General features: G+C 39.8%; 1 protein-coding gene and 1 long non-coding RNA gene across 2 annotated transcripts; both read right to left on the reverse strand.

Annotated features, from left to right (window-relative positions):
* Positions 1-977: 977 nt before the first annotated feature.
* Positions 978-14896, reverse strand: LOC5565386 (integrator complex subunit 11). Its single transcript, XM_001649685.2, has 3 exons — positions 13889-14896; positions 1470-2332; positions 978-1409 (listed from the first exon to the last, which is right to left on the reverse strand). The coding sequence occupies exons 1-3, from the start codon at positions 14558-14560 to the stop codon at positions 1103-1105; spliced, it is 1842 nt and encodes a 613-aa protein (XP_001649735.1). The 5' UTR covers positions 14561-14896; the 3' UTR covers positions 978-1102.
* Positions 14897-16778: 1882 nt separating this feature from the next.
* Positions 16779-18102, reverse strand: LOC110676641. Its single transcript, XR_002500594.1, has 2 exons — positions 17114-18102; positions 16779-17051 (listed from the first exon to the last, which is right to left on the reverse strand). It is a non-coding gene; the product is annotated as an uncharacterized LOC110676641 (long non-coding RNA).
* Between the last annotated feature and the right edge of the window lie 2387 nt (positions 18103-20489).

Genomic DNA, 20489 nt, shown 5'->3' on the forward strand with positions numbered 1-20489 from the left:
ATAAAACTCTATAAAACAACTATTTTATCTGTTCTCGAGTATGGCTCTTTCTGTTTTCTCTCAGCAGCAAACTGCCACCTGATTAAATTGGAACGAATTCAATATCGTTGTTTGGGGGTGTATTAATGATCCTTTATAAAGGATTTCTACGCTACACGTAAGAGGTACGTGGATTTTCCGGTAGCCTTTACGAAGCGTTTCAATAGGATCTAGATGGTTTTGCATTAAATTTAACTGTAATAAAGGCCAACCATATTTCTAATAGGCTTTGGAAGAAAACTAAATCCCAATTGGAAAATATAAACAAACTTAATGGATTGTGATATTATTATATTCAATCTGAGTATATTGAATCCTGTTTCCCAATTTGTGTGAGTTTGGTCTGTCTTGTTGTAGCCTTCGCGTGCTATAATTGATAGAGGTTATAAATCAGGTATAAAATATGGAGTAATGCTGGGATTCTTCGGTATTCAAAGCATTATTTACCTTGAAATCAATCTTACACAGGGTTTAAAGTTCAGCAGCTTCTGAAGTTATTCCAAAATCAAGCGGGCGCCATCTTAAAATTTGAGCTCAACACCGAATGTACGTACAAAATGCAGATGTCAAAATGAACTTAGGCACCTACGTGAATTTCACGTAAGTGCGATAGGTAACCTCAGTAACAATTACCGAGTCACTATTTGGTGGTTATGAATGGCTTAGTGATCTTTATATTGGTCAGGTGAAATGGAAGTGAAATGAATTTGGAATGATCTACGTGATTTTTCACGTAGCAATGACGTTTGGATTATTTTGAGTGCGGGATTGATGTTGATGATATGGGTCATTTCCATTTGAATTGCTTCTTGTGGAGCAGTGACTAATAATCACGATTAGGTGACCCATAATAGTGTGTACACGATCGATCGTATCATCAGATTGGCAGTCGGTCGCTTATTTAACGAAAACTTTATTTAGGATTTTAAACAACACAGTAACTGTTGTACTTTTATTGAGGAAAAGGTCATGTTTCCCATTTTATTCGCTTTTTTTCTACTACTAGAAACTTGCATAAACAAAAATCAATCACTTAAATCGAGTCTTAAACAACTAGCAAGCCCTATAAGCTCTGCAACAAACCGAGAATATAGCTACCCAGGTCTTCATCCTGGTTAACCCACGACACGCTGCAAATTTTGTTCAGTGTTGGGGCGTTTGGTGGTGGAGGAGGAACCGAAGCCGATCCCGCTGGTCCTGCGATTGATTCGTCTCCTTCGATTGTGATGTTGACCGATTCCACATTGATCGAGCCGTTTTCATTCATCGATACGGTCCAGCCCGATAAGCGCTCGTTCAGCAAATTGTACAGCTTTTCAATAGTCCGCAGAGTAGGGCCGGGATCGTCAATTTTCACTTTCGAAATGAACCTGCAAGTGGAGGAGGGTTTGAGTAACGATAATGTGTGAAGTTGATACAAGTAGACAAACCTGATAACGTGACGATTGATTCCGCATTCGCTAAAGATTTCATCGATGCTCATCAGTGAGATTTTGTTGTCCTTCATTATCAGCAGCCCATGGATGACACGTCTTCGCTTCGGATCTGGTGGTTCTGCATTGTACTTCTTAGCTTCTTCTTTCAAAATAGTCGTAGATGCTTCTACTGGGATCTTGATTGGGGTATTTATCACGCAGGTTTCTCCGTTTGCTGGTGTGTAACATTCGATGTGGAATTCTTCTTTGATCTTCTCCTTCAAGAATTCCATTTTGACCGCTTCGCCATGAACCAACATTACATTTTTGGGCTCACAGTATTGAATGAGCTGCATGATACCCTTGGCATCTGCATGTGCGCTGAAACTCATGTACTCTACAGACATTTTCACTTCAACCACCTGGCGGTTCTCAAACTCGACCTTCTTAGCACCTCCGAGAATTTTATGCCCAACAGTTCCCTGGACACAATAACCAGGCATAATTACCATGTTATTTTCGTTAGGCGCCCATTTCTTAAATATTTGCAGGGACAGCCCAGCGTGAAGCATTCCAGGCGTTGCAAAGACAACCATCGCTCCCGGATTATCAATGTAGCCCTTATCAAACGGTTTGATATGCTTGAAGTCGAACATGTTGCGTTGTACGAAAGTTTTGCGTATCTTCTGGTTGGTCCAGGTAATGAACATTTTGTAGTAGTTGTTGGCCTTTTCCGTCAATCCCACAGCGAAATAAATCGGGTATTTGAGGTTCATTCGCTCCCAATACGTTTCGAGTAGAATGCATAGCTCTTGTGCACGCCCCAATGCGAAGACCGGAATTAACACTTTCCCTCCTTTAGCGACGCATTCATGTACCTGGATGTAGTAATTAGAAAAGCATTAGTTGATCCACAGGATAATCGTTATTTAATGAATGGAGCATGAGTCCTCATTAGAGCGGGTAGTCCATTACAGGGCTGGTAGCTGCCAGACATATAATATAATCCATTTATTTATCTTTTGATAATATACATTAAATACGTACAAATTCACTTAATTATCAGGGGCGACTCGTAACCTCACTTTTTACCTGTTCTACAAAATTACAGATTTACAATCAAATGCAACAAACAATCATTAATTTTAAATATTTTCTACTTAATAGATGCATATTAAATATTAAATATTAAATATTAAAAATTTTCTTGTGAATATTCATGAATTTCTAAACGTAGAACAGGTAGATTTGAGGTTAGGGAATCGCCACTGTTGATTATTTACACTTTTTCTTTTTCCACATTGCACAATTTCTTTTCAATTCTGATACAGATCTTGCATTTCTAACTTTAATTGGTAATTCATTAAAAATTCTAATTCCATTATAATAAATTGATTTTTGAGTACTTGTCATAGTAAACGGCACAACACGTAAATCATCTCTTCGTCTAGTTCTATGGTATGTATATTTTGTCCTCGTATGATACTATTCGTCAAGTATTCTGGCAAGAGTTCATTGGTCAATTTGAAAATAATAGTTACAGCTAATGCTCGATAACTGGGTGCTATTTAACTGGGCTGCTTTTTAACTGGGTGCTCGCTAACTGGGCTGTAGCCCAGTTAAAAAACAGTTAAACGTCAAAAACTTTCACCATCCCGTAACTGACGAGGGGCGTGCAAATGCAAAATAAGGATTCGGCATTATTTTTTTAATTGTAAATTTGTCTTTTTTCATTTAGATTTTATTTTTTTTTTTCAATTCAATGTGCAATATGTCGAAATGAGAAATAAATCACAAATAGTTATTATTGCTTTGTTCTTAACTGGTTTATTGATATTCATACAAAATTCATGTGTGTACTTTAGAAAATTCATTTAAAAAAAATCGCTGCACTGGATCTACAAAGCTCGCTTGCGCCATTCGTTTTCGATCAGCTTTGTTCTCAATGACCTCAAGCGGCTTACATCGGCAGCATCATTTTGCACGAAGTGAAGTAAGTAGTCCAACGAATGCGTTTGCGGTTGGTGCCCGGTGGGATGTCCATTGCAGGAACGAAAACTGTTTTATTCACCTCAAAATTTACAAGACGGTACGATTAAAACGCGAATTCAATGATGGAATGACACGAACACGACGCGATTCCAAAACCGAATGACGCCAACCAAAACTTTGCATCTAAGTCCCCCTCGATTTTTATTTGAATGTGTGTGTGCGTTGGAATGGCAGTCCAGTTATCGAGCACTGCTCGCTAACTGGAAGGTTCTCTCAGCTCAGTTATCGAGCATAAGCTGTAGCACATTGAAAATTATACGCTCTTTCACAGAAAGCCATTGAAGCGCCTCTAACATGCTTAATATTGGAGTATACCTGTTACAATTTAAAATCAATCTCATTATTTTATTTTGTAGTCTTTGCAGTCTGTTTAGGTGCGTTTCACTAGCCAAGAATAGCACTGAAGAGCAATAATCAATATGTGGGGTCACTAAGGTTTTATATAAAAATAGTTTGCAGCAAACCATATTTTTTTGCTACTTTTTTTACTACGTTATCTATATGCGCTATAAATGTTAATTTTTGGTCAATTAGGACCCCAAGGTATTTAAAAACATCAACTCTCTCAATTTCATCTCCTTCGATACAAATTTTTAATTCTGAATTTGATTGCTTCCTATTACTTATTACCATCGACTTAGTTTTTTGGACGTTTAATTTAAGCTTTTTTATTTTCAACCACTTATTCAATAATTTTATATCACTTCTAATTTTCTTAATTGCTATCTTTCTGTCTTTATTTGCAATAAAAATGACAGTATAGTCTGCGAATAAATTAATATCACAATGCTGAATAGCTTTCTTCATGTCATTGATACATAAAATAAATAGAATCGGTCCTAAAACGCTACCCTGTGGAACTCCAAGCGGCACTGATTTTGGCGAAGAAATATGATTTCCGTATTCACATACTTGTATGCGATCAGCTAAATAAGACTCAAACCATTTGAGGACATTTCCACCCATACCATATTTACTCAAAGTCTTTATCATTTCCGGCCGTGATATAGTTTCAAATGCACGCTTAAGGTCTAAGAACAAAACAATAATAGTTTTCTTTTCTTCGATCATTCGCTTCCATTTTCCGATTTTGTCAACCCTAAATGCAGCATAGGGCTGACAAAATCGGGACATTACTGTATAATAGATATGAAACATCACCTAGGGACAGAGTATACTTAAGGGGACAGAATCCGTCATGGACTCCGAAATTTTCAAAATCAAGCAAATTTACACGAAAATGTGTTCACTGCATTCTATTTTCCAACCGAAACATAGTGAATACAAATTCATCGAATAATTTTAAGTTTGAACAGAAAAACTGCTTTTGAAGTTTCGATGATTACGATGACGCATTTTTGAACGTTAAACAAATCTGGTAAATCTTGCACGGGACGAATAAAAGATGGACAATCTCGGATTTCAACCATTTGAGAAGAGTTTCTATAAATTCAAAATTCATAAACTCTGAAGAGAAAAAATCGTGAAATATTAATGTCTTCTTCTTGGCATTAACGTCCCAACTGGGACATAGCATGCTTCTCAGCTTAATGTTCTTATGAGCACTTTCACAGCTATTAACTGAGAGCTTTCTTTGCCTAAATTGCCATTTTTGTATTCGTATATCGTGTGGCAGGTACGAAGATACTCTATGCCCAGGGAAGTCAAGGAAATTTCCATTATAAAAAGATGCTGGACCGACCGGGAATCGAACTCAGACACTGAACAAATTAAAGCATAAAAGCATAAGCATAGATGACCTACAATTCGTAGTTGCTACTCAATGATTAACCAGATCAATCGAAATTGCACAGAGAATTAATAAATGGGGCTTGGGATTAGCGAACCATTCTCAATGTGCACAATTCGAGAGGTCAACTTTTAAAAAGTTAATAACGGCGCCGGCCACGTCCTTACGGTCATCAGATCAGGGAAGGAAAGTTGATGTGACATTCATTGTTACTAGAGACCGAGATCACATCTGCATCTCCATGATTGTCACAGGAAGGGATTTTCGTGAAGGGAAGGGATAAAACATTACATGTTCAGGATTTACTTTGGTAAGGAGTGTGATCCATGCAACCTACACTTATTTAGACCAACTTTACGTAAAGAAATACTGTTCTATTTGAAGAACGATTCGAATCGAGAACATGCCGTAATTTTTAGTGACGAACTTTACTATGGTTAACGTGAGTTAAAAAAAATTATAAAGGAAATAAAAATACGCCGTCATCAGCAATCACGAACTGGTCAAAGCTTTGGATAAATACAACAATGGTGCAATAAAATAAGAATGCAAAAGAATGCAACATATTCTAATTTGGTTATCTTCTTCTCTACACTACGGATGTTTTCGGGAGCTGCTATCGGATTGACAACCTATTTGTTCATGCCTGCGTAAACATTAAAGGTGGCGGGTGATACATATGTTTAAAATACAACGTTCTGCAAATCTCGTGGTACAATAATCAAAAGGACATCAACCTTTTCATATGTAAATCTAAACAAATTGAAAGTAATTACAATTTATTTATCAATTCTGATTTTGGGAAGCTTCTGCCATAAACCTTTACCTGTAATTCAAAATTGTAAAAACTGCACCTTTTTGCAGTAAACAAGTTTTATTATGATCAACAGTATAGTTTTTGAAATGCTCATAAGCACAATTGACCGCAGATTACGCAACTTTTCGCTTCTGAGTTGATCGGAATAAATCCGATCACCTACCGTTTTGATTCATATTACGAACACTTAAGGCCCCAATGAAGTATAACCCCAGGAAGCATATAAAATAAAACAAACTGTATTATTTCTCGGTGTTATCAAGCCTTCAAAACACTTAACTTTCGAATGGTGGGTGAAGATTTTATTTCTGATACATGAATAATTTTAAATAAATGGAAATGTGTGGACTTTTTATGATTCTTATTCCGGACGCTTCCTTACTTTTGCCCCATATTCCGGACGCTTTGATTCAAATTCCGGACAGCTCATGAAAATCATAATAACACAAGTCATATCATTATTTGGAATTGCCAAATTACTAAAGAGGCGTCTAAGGCAGTTGAGTATTATAAATTTTCATAGATATCTATCGCGAAATTTTGATTAAAATGAACCTCAAAAATGTGAACTTTTGAACGGCAAAAATTGAAACATTTCATGTGAAATGTTTCCCATACAAAGTAGAGTGTCCGGAATAAGAAGCTGTCCGTAATATGAATCAAAACGGTATAGTCCTTAATAAAACACAGGCTATGAGAGACCCAATTGAAACGAACTCACCGGATCCAACATTCAACTGATAAGTTCCGTCGTGTAGAAATCGTTCAAGGGGAAACACGAGCGCGCTGACAAACCAACGTGTAGCGGTAATTCTTAGTGGTGGTATTGCTGCACAATATATTGTCGCGCGCCCACCAAATCGGAACGTGCGTGTGGGACACGCGACGTGTGACTCGTTCCCGACATAACTGTCATAATGACATGTGTGGCGCTGCATTCTTACGATGTTTATGAACACAGCGCACTATTCGAATACTAGTCGCGACGCTTGGAGATTGAGAAAAAATATATTAAATGTTTGTCCTTATTTCTGTCGGATCCATAATAACTTTCTCTGTGATATAACGATTGGCACATCAAATGAACGTACTTGAATCAACACGAACTAACTTGAATATTTTCAAATGATTACACACACTTATCTTCACGTATAGAAAACAAAATAAAACTTCAAATAGGATTTCAAAAAACTCAATCGAACCTAGACACTGGAAAAAAATCGGATTAATTTAACCCTTCAGCCGTCGCGCGGTTTGCCACCGTCATAACCACCACGCTGATACAGTGTACGATAAGCGAGGTTTTCACCACTGTTGTACAAAATACAACAGCGCGACGACTGAAGTGTTAAATAATTTTTGGTTGAGAAGTTTCAGACTTTTGTCTTGAAAAACTTGTTTTGAGCTTTGATCAAAAGGAAAGTCAAAGATTCCTACTGACTATAAACCGGAGATTACTTCAGGAATTTCACTATAAATTTAGTTAGAATTCGTCTTGGTTTTCTGCCAAAGCCCATTCAAGTACCTTCGCCAGAAAATTCAGGAGGCATTAAAATTTCATAACTTTGCTAGAAGTTTGATCACAAACTCCTTTCAAAATGTAACAAACTTCAGACAATCTATCAGAAATCTCTGCAAAATATTCAAATAAATTTTTCCAAAGGGTGAATCGGGGATGAACCAACTTCAGGCTGATTTTTTTTGATCAAATCTCGCGTAACTTTTCAAAAGGTCCTAAGTAACAAATGTAAACAAATCAAGATAATTAGTACAGAGCATTGCTTTTCAACTATAGAACGATGTACAAAAACACTTATACAGATACATTATTAACAAAATGAGAAACATAGGCTTACCAAAACTTCCTATGTACAATTTCCCATTTTTTTCAAATTTAGATGTTACATAAGACCTTTGGTTCGAAAACAATCGAACGCCCTAAGTAACGAACTGAACAAGCAAAATCCTTAGAGTACTTAAGAACTTATTAACTTAAGCTGAATTTAGGTGTTCTAAGCCATAACAGAAGTCATAAAAAGGTTGGTGATTTGAGTAATTTCATTGAAATAGATGTGTGACCAGAAAAGAGCATGCTATTGCTACGCAAACAAATACGCTATCTCTTTCAGCGGATCCCTCTGTTAATCAGCAACCAATCGCACATATTACTTTAAAGTTGTGGATTTGAAACTGAGATTTGCTGGTTCTTTTAGACATATTTTGTTGTAACAAAACTAGTCACTCTCCTCGGCATGAAAGCATTCTCAATTATGAGTATACTTCGCTAAACATAATTATCATCCTCTGTTAGAAGTAACGTAATTAAATACATACCTGCATGCCAAATCTCTTTACAAAACAAACGTACGGTTCCCCAACGACAAAAACAGCTGCAGACCATGGTCTGATTACTAATGATTTTCGATGATTTTTTCCTCAAAGAACATATTTTGTGTTAGAAAAACAATGCCCCACAAGAATAGCAATTGAAGCAGCAACAGAACAGAGCAGAAATAATGGTAACGATTCTGTTAATTCGTCCTGAAAACAAAAATAGAACTTAAAATTAGCAGTTACCGTGAACACGAAGGAGTGACCAATGTACACTTTTCCCTTTGTTTTGTTTCATTGTCAAGTTGGACATTCGGCGCCGCGACGCCGCTCTCATCGTATGTAACAATGTAGCCCGCAGAATCCGGAGCTGGACATAAGACGTTTTATAGTTATTTGCATTTACTGAATTATCAACTAAACGGTGTTGAATTGAAGCCTACGGTAATGTAATATGCGAAATTATAGAATGTAGGGTGTGTTGGGCAGAGGTGGACACACCACAACGCAGAACAGGGTCACCGAAGCGGAACGCGGAACCAGGATTTCGGTAGGAAAGAAACATCAACAACTCACTCAACTACTGTACGCAAGAGAACTTTAATAAACACACGTATGAACGGATCGAACATCACATTACGGATGAATGGCAAACTTTCCATTCTCCTTTCTTCCTTTGCTATTTGGCGCGCTCGCCGACTGCCCTGCCGGCGCATGCGTCATTCGCCATTCTCTACACATCAGTGTTGCCGCTTTGCTTACGAGGCACAACCATTGCATACTCCAACACTCCTCCTCAATGTTGTCCTCGTACTCGTCCGCATCCTCTCTGCCTTCCTTGCCGGGTTGATCTCCTCCTGCTTCAAACAACGTAATCAACCAACCGGCTGGGTCGTACTCCACGATTACTCCTCCTGGATCGCTGAACTTCCCTCCAGTCATCAGCATCCGAATCTGAGCTTCCACTGTTGGACTCTGCCACTTGCAGCGGCTCCACTTCCTCGCTTGAAGTGTCCACATCGAAATATTCATCATCTTCCTCACGTTCTTCGGCTTTATTCGGCTTCTTCTCCGAATACCAGCTCACAACATTGAATGGTGATCTTCTTCCACTCGTCGTCTCCTTTTCGCCGATTATCGGCCGCTGGCCCTCCACTTTCTCCTTTACTATCGCCAACTTCAGCCGATACAACGACCCTGACTTTTCTCCGATCACAACTTTCTTCCCGGATGCATTGCAAATGTCACAACCATCCTTCTTAAATTTCACCGAAAACTCTTTCGCCGTCAATTTGTCCACTGACACGAGTCCACTTGCCAATGACGGAACATACAACACGTCGGTAAGCTTTATTTCAACTTTGCTTCCGTTTCCGTCCACGCCATACACAACACCTTCGCCACAACCAGCGGCGGTAACCACTTTACCATTCGCTAACACTACACTCGGGCCTTTTCTTCCTTTCAGTGCCTTGAAAAAGTTCCTGTCGCCCGTCATGTGCCGACTCGCTCCACTGTCAATGTACCAGCACTTTCGCTGATCCAGTCCCGCCATGAAGCACACACTGGCACCCACAATTTCGTTATTCACTTGTTTCGCATTTTGATTCACAAGCACTCTGTCGTCCGGCTTCTTCTTCTTCTCTTTACACTCTCGTTCTAGCTCCTGCCTTGCTAGCAAGTACGAACGACAGTTGCGACGCAAATGACCGGGCTTGTCGCAAAAGTAGCATCTTCTCACTGGTGCTCTATTGCCGAGTCCACCCACGCTTTGCACTTCGTTTCGCACTACCACACTTTTCAACGCTTTCGTTTCACATTGCATTTCGCCGGAACGCTCTCTCCGACGCTCGACCTCATCGATCAGCTTCGATTTCACTAGCTGCATCGTGATGTCCGCATCGGCACGACTCTCCAACGCCGTGACCAAACCACCGTACGAATCAGGCAAACTGCGCAGGATCATCGCAATCCGCAGCGATTCCTCCAGCTGTTGGCCTGCATTCGTCAAACGGTCGAACAAATCGTCCAACACCACCAGATGATTCTCAAGGTCACCTTCTTCCGCGAGATTTAACGAGCACAGTTTCTTCAGCAAAGATACACGTGACGTTACCGTGTTCTTCTAGTGATAAGCACGCAACTGATCCCAAAACGCTTTTGCACTGTTTGCTTCCTTCACCAGTGCAAACTGGTTATCATCAATACACAATCCGATAGTGGCACGAGCTTTCCGGTCGTCCTTCGTCCACTGATCGGTCACTACAGCCGGCCTCGCATCACCGACCACATACCATAGTTCCTCTCTCGTCAGGAGCATCTCCATCCTGAATTTCCATATTTGCCAGTTTTGGTTATTTAACCTGGCAAACGCAAACTTGTTCACATCCGCCATTTTGTTCTTGCAAAATCACCACCGCGGAGAAACAACGCACACACACTCACACACGGCGTGATCACTTTCGCTCTCTCGGAACCTTTTTCCAACGCAATCCGGATCCTTCCCTTCAGCACTGCTGGGCCCATAACCTGTTGGGCAGAGGTGGACACACCACAACGCAGAACAGGGTCACCGAAGCGGAACGCGGAACCAGGATTTCGGTAGGAAAGAAACATCAACAACTCACTCAACTACTGTACGCAAGAGAACTTTAATAAACACACGTATGAACGGATCGAACATCACATTACGGATGAATGGCAAACTTTCCATTCTCCTTTCTTCCTTTGCTATTTGGCGCGCTCGCCGACTGCCCTGCCGGCGCATGCGTCATTCGCCATTCTCTACACATCAGTGTTGCCGCTTTGCTTACGAGGCACAACCATTGCATACTCCAACAGGGTGCCAGTGCCATTAGTGGACTACCTAAGCTATTATAAATCATAACAAAATAACGAAAAGCCCTAACTGAGATCTTTTGACGTTAACAGAAAGATTTCAACCTCTACTATATGGGAAAAATATAAAAAGAGTGATAAAACTAATTTTTTAACATAAAATCGCTTGAGCCACTATTGGTACACGTGTTCCAGTAGTTGCGCTATTGCTCCAGTAGTAGACGTTCGGGAATGATACAAGGAATTTTGAACAAAATGGTAAATTTTTACATAGGTTTAACATTTTTCCCTCGGAACAGCAACTAATATCTTTCGAATGAACCATTAAGATCATCTCTGGGACTTTTCTTCATTTTTATACATCCATTTTAAAAACTGCTTCCAACCGTTGATCCACTACTGGAACACGACGGCTACTATTGGTGCAAGGGAGCCAATTTTTTACGTAAACTTAATTATTTATATGACTTTTTGATAAGACAAAAAGCTGAAATTTGGCAAATCGACTAAACTAGAGGCGATCTATCCACCAAAAATAGCACATGTCGTTTTTATCGAAAAATGTACGTTTTATTCCATAGTCCAATCTACTGGTACATTACAACCATTGGTACCGGCACCCTAGTTAGCGTAAGACCCAATGCTGACAATTTAAAATCAATATATTAACAAATTGAACTAAAATTTAAAACGCCTAACATTCAGTTCCGAGCTACGAATGCTGCACTGTTACATAAGACGTTTGCGACGTCGCAGGATTTCATACGTCTGAAGTGACATGATAAACAAAACAATGAAAAAAATGTACAACGGTCCTTTGGAGAACGGTTTTGCGAAGAACGTTTTCTTTGTTTCCGGATGTGTTAAGCCATCAAAAAGTGAATAACTTTTGCGTCGTATTCCTTAGTTCGGTAAGTCCTTCTCCTGCAAGTCGGCGTGATAGAATAATTTGCCAAGCAATAAAGAGTTCTTTGACCATTGCAGACATCAATCGGCAGGAACGATACGGAACCTTTTTACTTGGGGAAAACTGTAAGCAGACTCCTGAGAAGATAATTCAGATAGTGTGGGGATACCGCACCAACGACGACGCACAGACATTACCCTTGGCCTTAGACCCCTTGAATATTTCCCCGGAACCATTTTACAGTATTATTCCGGGGAGAGGAGGGGAAACTAACATAAGTTGGCTGAGCTGTTACGAATAAGGTAAGTGTAATATTTCAATAATTTTACGCGCGCGCCGTCATACAACATTACGCATGACGGTTCACCCATGGAGTTTGTAACTATTGAGAACCAGCGTTTCCATTCCAAAACCATGATAATAGTCATCATGATACTGCATTGAGCCGGCACCGTCAGAATTAAGTAGGATCTTCTTTAAACTAGTGGTAACATTCGCAGCTACAAAGCAACACCATACTAAAAGTGTCCGGCTTCGTTTTCCGGTCGGTCCAGAATCCTTTCGTAATGAAAATTACCTTGGGCATAGAGTACAGTGTTCACACTATTACGTTCCTCCCACTATTATGGGTCATTTTCATTAGTATTCGATGTGGAACAGTGTGATTAATAATCGTGACTAGGTGACCCAAAATAGTGTGCCCAGTTTAAATACAAATGCGAAGATGGCAAAATTTGCTGAGAAGCAGGCTTTGTCCCGATAGGGTCATAATGCCAAGAAGAATAAAAAATCAGTATTATGTCGCTAATACTACCCAATAGGTAACTGAGAGACGATATGTGAGTTTTTTTTACCAAAAGAGTATCAATTGTGGCAAAAAAGCATCAATGTTCCATATGAAATCCCAAATCCACATCTTTTTTCATCAGCAAATATCATTGAACTACAGTGGGATTGCAAATTTATATGAAATACTCGCATTACATGTACTTGTATAAAATGGCCAATGTACTGGCGATTGTGACTAAATGTCCTATGTCACGTGTCCAATGTACATTGTAGTTGTGCAGAAGGTCTTATGTGATATTTTTGAGATTTATACCTATACATTCCGATTAAAATGGCACAGCAATTACTCTTCATGATAATACACCAATTTATCTTGCTAACAGCGATAACAGGGTTTTAAAATTGTACACCACATTGAAACAGTTTCAAATTGTTCATTCTATTTTTTTGAATGCGTTTTTCTCGGCAAGACCAATATGTTAGATTGGACCTTTAGAAAAGTTACGCGAGAAATCATTAGTTACCACGGCCACATAAATAACACGGCACCGCTCAAACATCAAATTAGTGAACTCGTGCATTGTTTCGTATAGTAAATCAATCAAACCAGAGAGTGAGATAAAAACTTTCGTTTCCTCAATACTTTGATGTTCAGATCGAATGTTTGTATTAGAATAAAAAAAGACACTAAAGTTTAACTATCCTGCTATTTTAGTTTGAGAAGCTGATCCAGATTATCGTTGCTTTATCTCCAGATACCGAACATAATAATTGTGACTTTAGTATCTAGGTAAAAAATAGTGAAATGACTAGAAAGTAATTCGCTACCAGCCCTGTAATTGGCATCGTTAAGTATAGGGGAGCCAAAGCTTTACAATTGGCATCAGTCTTTTACCCACCCTTGTGCTTATGTTCTATCTGATATTTGATAGAACTACCAGAAAACTTACCTTCTTCAAAAAGTCCCGCTCCCGACACCGCTTTGAATCCCGAATCGTCGTCGCATACGTACTCTCCGTTATCAGCAGATCCGGCTTGCACTTATCGATCCAGGCCGCTCCCAGATGGCGATCCGGGGTCATGTTGTAGTCCCCGGTGTAGACAACCGATTGCGACCCGACCCTGATCCAGAACATGGCCGCCCCCAGCACATGGCCCGCGTAATACGCCTTGATCTCCAGCTCACTGTCCACCATGACGCTCTGATGCAATGTTACGGCAATCACCTTCTTCATGCAATCCTTTATCATCTGCGTGGTGAAGAAGTTGCTTTCACCTTTTCTTTCCACCGCAACTTTTCGCATGTCTTCCAGCAGAATCGGGGCAATGGCCTTCGTCGGATGGGTCATGTAAATTGGCCCCGTATAGCCGATCATCTCCGTCATATAGGGAAGGGCTCCGCAATGGTCCAGATGGAAGTGCGATATTATGACGCAGTCGATGTGGTTTGTGATGGGACCCTCCGGAACGATGAACGAGAAATCCGGAAAGCGGCGCTCATCGTTATACCCCATATGCATGCCGCAGTCCAGCATGATATTTTTGCCGCCCATCGACAGCAGAATGCAGCTCCGACCCACATCCTGGCCGGCCCCCAAGGGCGTAATCTTGATATCGGGCATAATCACATCCACTAGCAACAAACACTGCACAAGTCCGGCGTTTCAGCAGCTTATGGAAAATTCCCAAAAGCCGAACTGGTTTTGGCTTCAGACGAAAATGTGTCTCCAAAGAAGCGATTAACACTCATCTATTTATTTGCAAATAGGTATTTGATTGAATATTAATATTCGACCGATGAAGAACACTTTGTCGGATCGCTAATTACTTGTGGCGAAAGGCACGAATAAGTACCTTCACGAGTACCAGCAAGTTGAGTTTTACGCAGGAATCAAAGCAACTTAAACGACTTAAACCGAACGCGAGACGGATGGCGACTGACGTCTTCTGAAGGCAAGAGCAAAGTATTTAAAACCCGAAAGGTGAAGTAAATTCTATATCTTCGCATTCGCACCCACTAGGGTTAGTGTACCTGGAGTATTGGTGCATTTTACTCTAAGGCTGTGAACCGTTTCACCAGTTCGTTTAACTTTTAGTTAAAACGCAGACAGACGTTTAAGCAGGAACAAATTTATTCAAAATTCCTGTGTAAATTCTACCGTGGTGTCACCTAGGGAGCAAATTGCTGCAGTACAATGACAGTTCGTAAAAGCACGTGGCTTCATCTTCTCGCTTACCACCCAGTCCACCACCCACTGAACAAAAATATCAAAACAATCACTTTAAAAATGATTCACACAATTGTGATATTTTCACGTCAATTTATTTTACATGAGTTACGATCATTCAAGGGTGTTATACTAGCATGAATCTGTGAGTAAATTAAATGCCAACTTGTGGTAAAAATTACAATGGATTTAATTAACTTTGTCATGAGAAATTAGAACCAAAAGGGAACATCACCCACCCAGCGCGAAAAAAAGGTGCATAGTTTTTAGCGTTGAGCACGTGGACTGAGGGAGCGGTTGTGTGTCATGCTGTCAACGAAATGTGATCAGGATGGTGGCGAGACGCATACGCCACGAACGCCATCTGTTAGCTTATTGCCACTTGGCGATTTGTGGCGGCCATGTTTTTACACAAGTGGCTGAGTCTAACTTGAACGTCTGTCTGCGGTTAAAATTTGACAGCTCGATAGTTATTTCCCCTTCGGTTAGAAATAACCCTGCTCTGGAGCATGGTTAAACTTGACAGTTCGAAAGTTATTTTTTGCTCCCGTGAATTTGAGAATAACTAACCATCTGTCAACTTTGTTCTGAAATAACTACTCGACTGTCAAAGCTCAAATGGGTCGACTGCGATGTTCAATTTAACCATGTGAGGGGAAAATAACTATTGAAATGTCAAATTTTAACTAATAGTTAAACGAACTGGTGAAACGGTTCACAGCCTAAAGAAGATGTGCAAAAATGAAGACCAAAACAACATGTCAATATATACTTCCGGATAAAAACGTACCATTCATTGAATGGAATAAATCATTATTGTACAATATACCGTATTGGATACAATACAACGTATTGTAATTGAATGTACCAAGCGTAAAAACACACTAGTCATTGACTTCAGTGTGCTTCCCGTTCGGCCAAGTCCGGGAATTCTCAAACAATTTCTTGACGAGAAGCTTCATCTCGACATGACTTCCGTCAAGAATCTCCAACTACACACAATTCGTAATTGTGCGCTCATCGAGATGCGCAGTTTGGAAGCAGCCGAGCGCATCGCCGCGTCTCATCATCTCAAACACTCTATTGTAGCCGAGAAGAAAGGTTTCAATATTCCGGTCTACATGGAAGACAACGCAACAGACGTCCGTGTGCACGATCTTCCTCCGGGTATATCGAACGCAGTTGTTGCCGATGTCATGCAACAATATGGAAAGGTGAAGTCAGTAGCACGAGAACTATGGAGAAAGTTTTTTCCTGGTATTCCGAATGGAGTTCGTGTGGTGCGGATGGAGCTGGATAAGAATATACAATCCTACATCCGCATTTCGGATCAGGTCTGTACCATCACATATCGATCGCAAGTTTCTACATGCCGCCAGTGCAAACGTATACACGCTTAAATAATTAAATACTGAAAAGCTTATAAGTCATTCTAAAACCATATTCGGTCTACTTACCCCATGCGGTGCATATCTTTGGATTAAGCATCCTAAGTATAAACTGCGTTTATCAATCTTAATGCATATTAGCATGATATTAGTCTTGAATGTTTAATATTGCAGTACGCTTTTGTTTACATTCAAAGTATTACGGAAAACAAACAAAAAGTCAATTGAATGAAACAAAATGATAAATATTAATTTATTTCATCATGCAATTTCTTTAGGGTTACATTTTATCACTAATTGAAAGCAACTATGAAAACGCTTGGATAGTGCACAAACTGCTGCACCTGCTGCTGTCCCAACTAGATGAAGTTGTTATCCTCCTGGAGTCCTCTTGGTTGTTTCCGACTGATAGCTGAGCTTTCGAGGATACTTCGTTGATAATTACGTTCTCCTGCACACGAATGAAATGCCAGATAACCGGGAAACGAAAGGGAAGTCTGAAAAAGTTGCAATGGAGTTGATTGGTGCGACGCTGATTGTATATTACTTCGGAACATACCGTGTTTTCGCGGGAAGTACTTTCCGACACAAGTTTGTGCACAATAGCCTGCTGCTTGCCACTTTAATCTTTTCAACGACACGTTCATTTTAAAGCTACAATTATGAAAATTCTAAATTTTTGCTCCTCGTCGATAGAGTTGCAGCCAGGGAATGTCTGAAAACTCAGTGCAGTGCCAAAAACATGCGGGTCACTCAGAAATTGATTGTGCGTCTCCCATTCTTTGCGAGTAAACTCAAAGCAAGGCGCAGGAGACAATTTGTTTTTGTGCGAGACAAGCAAAGCACAATCTCTACTCTTTCAGTCTCTTTCGTGAAAGCACATAATCCACTCTAGAATATTTTCAACAAAGTATGCATTGAAAGCGGACAAGCTCAATAAGTGCTTTGCAAAATCTTATTGTTGTGGATCTTGACATATTTGGTAAAGTCAGAAACATAAGGTGGTGACGAATTATGTTCAATGTGTTTAACAGTTTTGACAGTCACATATTAATGAAATGAATTCAAGTGAATTTGTTTACGCGTGTACGAAACGCAAAGAGTGAAAATGAGACAACTCGATACTATGCATCCCAAAGCACATTGCGAGTCAGCACAGCCAGGGTGCAGTCCAGAGAAAAATACTCCTGCACGTCTCTTTCGAATTTTGGGTGCTATCTCGCAGCAGCGCGTGTAGCACCGAAAGAGATTTGAGTCGCACCCAATCCCTGGTTGCAGCATCAAAACAAAAACAAACAAAAATAATGAAGTCCAAAGTTTAGCGCTGATCAACACAAATGCACGGCCATTAATAATTTCCGTAAATGCATAGTCAAGTATAAAAATAAATTTGGTGATGCATATTGTATATGATGACCAAAGATTAAAAAGCTTAAATGTGGTAGATGTGATAATAAGTACCCTAATTAGTATTTCCATTCTTCTCCGTGTATCTCATCTAGAAATCCTTTATAAGAGAGATTCGCGGAAGCTGACATTTCTGTCAAAGTGTGAGCCAATCGAGCAGCGAGAGCTGTCAAAGTGTGAGCCAAACGAACATGCGTTATGTTTGTTTTGAACTTTTCTTGAGGAGTAATGTAATCCGCTTGAAATTATTTCAGTAAAAGCAATTTTGCATGAAGCAAAAAAATGAAGTTTTACTTTTTTGAATTTTTGTCAATGCGATTTTTAGTTTTTGATTTTTTCGGCTGTTTATTAGTTTTGATATGTAGCTCAAAGATCTATAACGAAACAAAATACACTTTATAGCAATGAGGAAGTCATGTCCGTGTTACAGTATTATTCTCGACGCCGAGAAAAAATCAGCACTGCTGGTCTGTTGCCAAATCATTCCATTTTATTTCCGCTTATCTCTCTATAAAGGATCACTAATCTCATCCAAACAAAAAGTGCTCCGATGTATCGGGCGAGCCCAAAGAAAACAATCCACAATCATCGATTGTGCTCAGTGAGGCTGACAACCGACTACCGATGGACGTTACAATCGAAGAGCAGCAAAACGTACAACAAAATAAGCGTTCTGTGAGCAGTAGTGCCGCAGCAATTAAATCGCCACCGAGGAAAAGGCAAGTCGTGCGATTGAATGAGATCGAACACGTCACACTACCTGCAAATCAGCATACGACAACAGTGACTGACAAACAGAGTGAAATGGACAGGAGGAATGATGGAATGGAACCTCAACGCAACGTGGACGAAGACAGTAGTGATTCGGACTCCAGCCCTGATCCAGCTTACGATGACGTCGATGCGTGGACAATCAAACTAAATAAACGTTCGAGAAGGCAAGATAAGCGATTGCAGAAAATATTAGGAAAAATTCATGCAGTTTTTTTTAAATGTAATTTTATGCCCGACATGAATGCACTATCTCAGTGTAAAATGTCGTTAATAAAAGAAGAAGATACGGAGATGAACCAGCCAAGGGCTGAAAATCTCCCTAATAAAGATAAATAATAATAATAAAGAAGAAGAAGAAGAAGAAAATACATCGTTCGTATAGGGGTTCATTTTTAATTTGAACATCTAGTCACCCTGGAAATGTGTTTCTGGTTACCTCTTTCGCTGTTTTGTTTTGATTCTGCGTTCCGTTCCACAGCGTTCCATCATCTCACTTCACTCCGTTCCATGAGCTAAATGACGTTTGAACCATTTTTAATCTGAACGATGTGCAAATTAGCGGGGTACATATTAAAAAGTGTTCAGATTAAATGTGGTCAAACCGACGGGGGTACCCGGTACAATAATCGTTTCACCTTTCATAAGGAAAAATGTATGAATTCGATAGTCTAGTTCACAGCCACAGCGTGTCCTGCAGATCGTTCTCGATTATACGACAAAAAATATGTAAAAATAATTCGCGACCACGAAACAAAAAGAGATTCACAAAGCACTCACGGAAAACCTCGTAAGGAACTCGTAAGAAACATCAGCAGCTTCCTGAAGAAATCCTGAAGCAAAGAAAGCACCATGGAAGATGAACTGAAAACAAAAAATATCTATTCACATAACACTCGATTTCTAATCACTACTTTTTCGATCTAGTTTCCTAATTGCTAGTAATTTACGTTTTTTATTATTTTCCATACGTTTTGACAGCTCTCGATTACCATTCTTCCATGCGCTTGTGTTGGAAGCTTGAGAAATTTTAGAATCTAGCGTAGCGTGATCAGTGAGTGGAAACATCAGTGTCGCTGCTCGGTGGCCAGTGAGAGAAACTGCATGTTCAAAAGGTCTGTACTTTTTGCAACTGGCGCCAACTGTTAGCGATTATGAACGAAATAAACAGTCGTTACACGGAGAAATCAGACTACCCATTAATAAGTTCTTTAAACTCAAATTTTGGTAAACTGCATTTAGTTTTTACCCACGGTTGGGTTGTTTTGCCTCTCTCACAACAGCAATGTTGTCAAAAACAGAGAGAGACGCACTGACCCATCGTCGAAGTTCAATGGAATAAGCCAAATTTGGGTTCTTTTGAGATTACCTAACGTTAAGTTGTTTTTACCCATTGCGGAGACTTCGAAAGCTAACGCTGGGTTGATTTTTTTTGCACTGGGTTGTTTTTTTTCGCTGTTGTCAAACGGAAACTACCTAATGATAGGTATATGTCAGTTACCCGAAATTTGAGTTATCCCACGGAAGAGCCGAATTGCGTCAAAAGAAGTCAAAATTGGGTTGATTTGCAGCAAAGACACATTAAAGACCTTCATGTCCAAGGTATCTAGAATCTTGTTCATGTCCCTTGCAGTTGCCCACAATTTTATGGCTCATGAGGTAATCTAGAATGCCGTGAAAAGTGTACTGCGATCTGTCAAACTTGGGTACCTTTTGCACTACCGATGGACCAAATCTCGCATAACTTCTGATCTCGC

Source organism: Aedes aegypti, chromosome 2, assembly GCF_002204515.2.
Source record: "Aedes aegypti strain LVP_AGWG chromosome 2, AaegL5.0 Primary Assembly, whole genome shotgun sequence".
NCBI classification, from domain to species: domain Eukaryota; kingdom Metazoa; phylum Arthropoda; class Insecta; order Diptera; family Culicidae; genus Aedes; species Aedes aegypti.

Bases quoted from the DNA above. Each gene is read 5' to 3' on its own strand.
- LOC5565386 (XM_001649685.2), bottom strand. From the start codon at position 14,560: ATGCCCGATATCAAGATTACGCCCTTGGGGGCCGGCCAGGATGTGGGT. The intron at 2,333-13,888 runs GTAAGTTTTCTG...TACTACATCCAG, and splicing joins AGCGGGACTTTTTGAAGAAG to GTACATGAATGCGTCGCTAA. The intron at 1,410-1,469 runs GTTTGTCTACTT...CTCCACTTGCAG, and splicing joins ATCAATCGTCACGTTATCAG to GTTCATTTCGAAAGTGAAAA.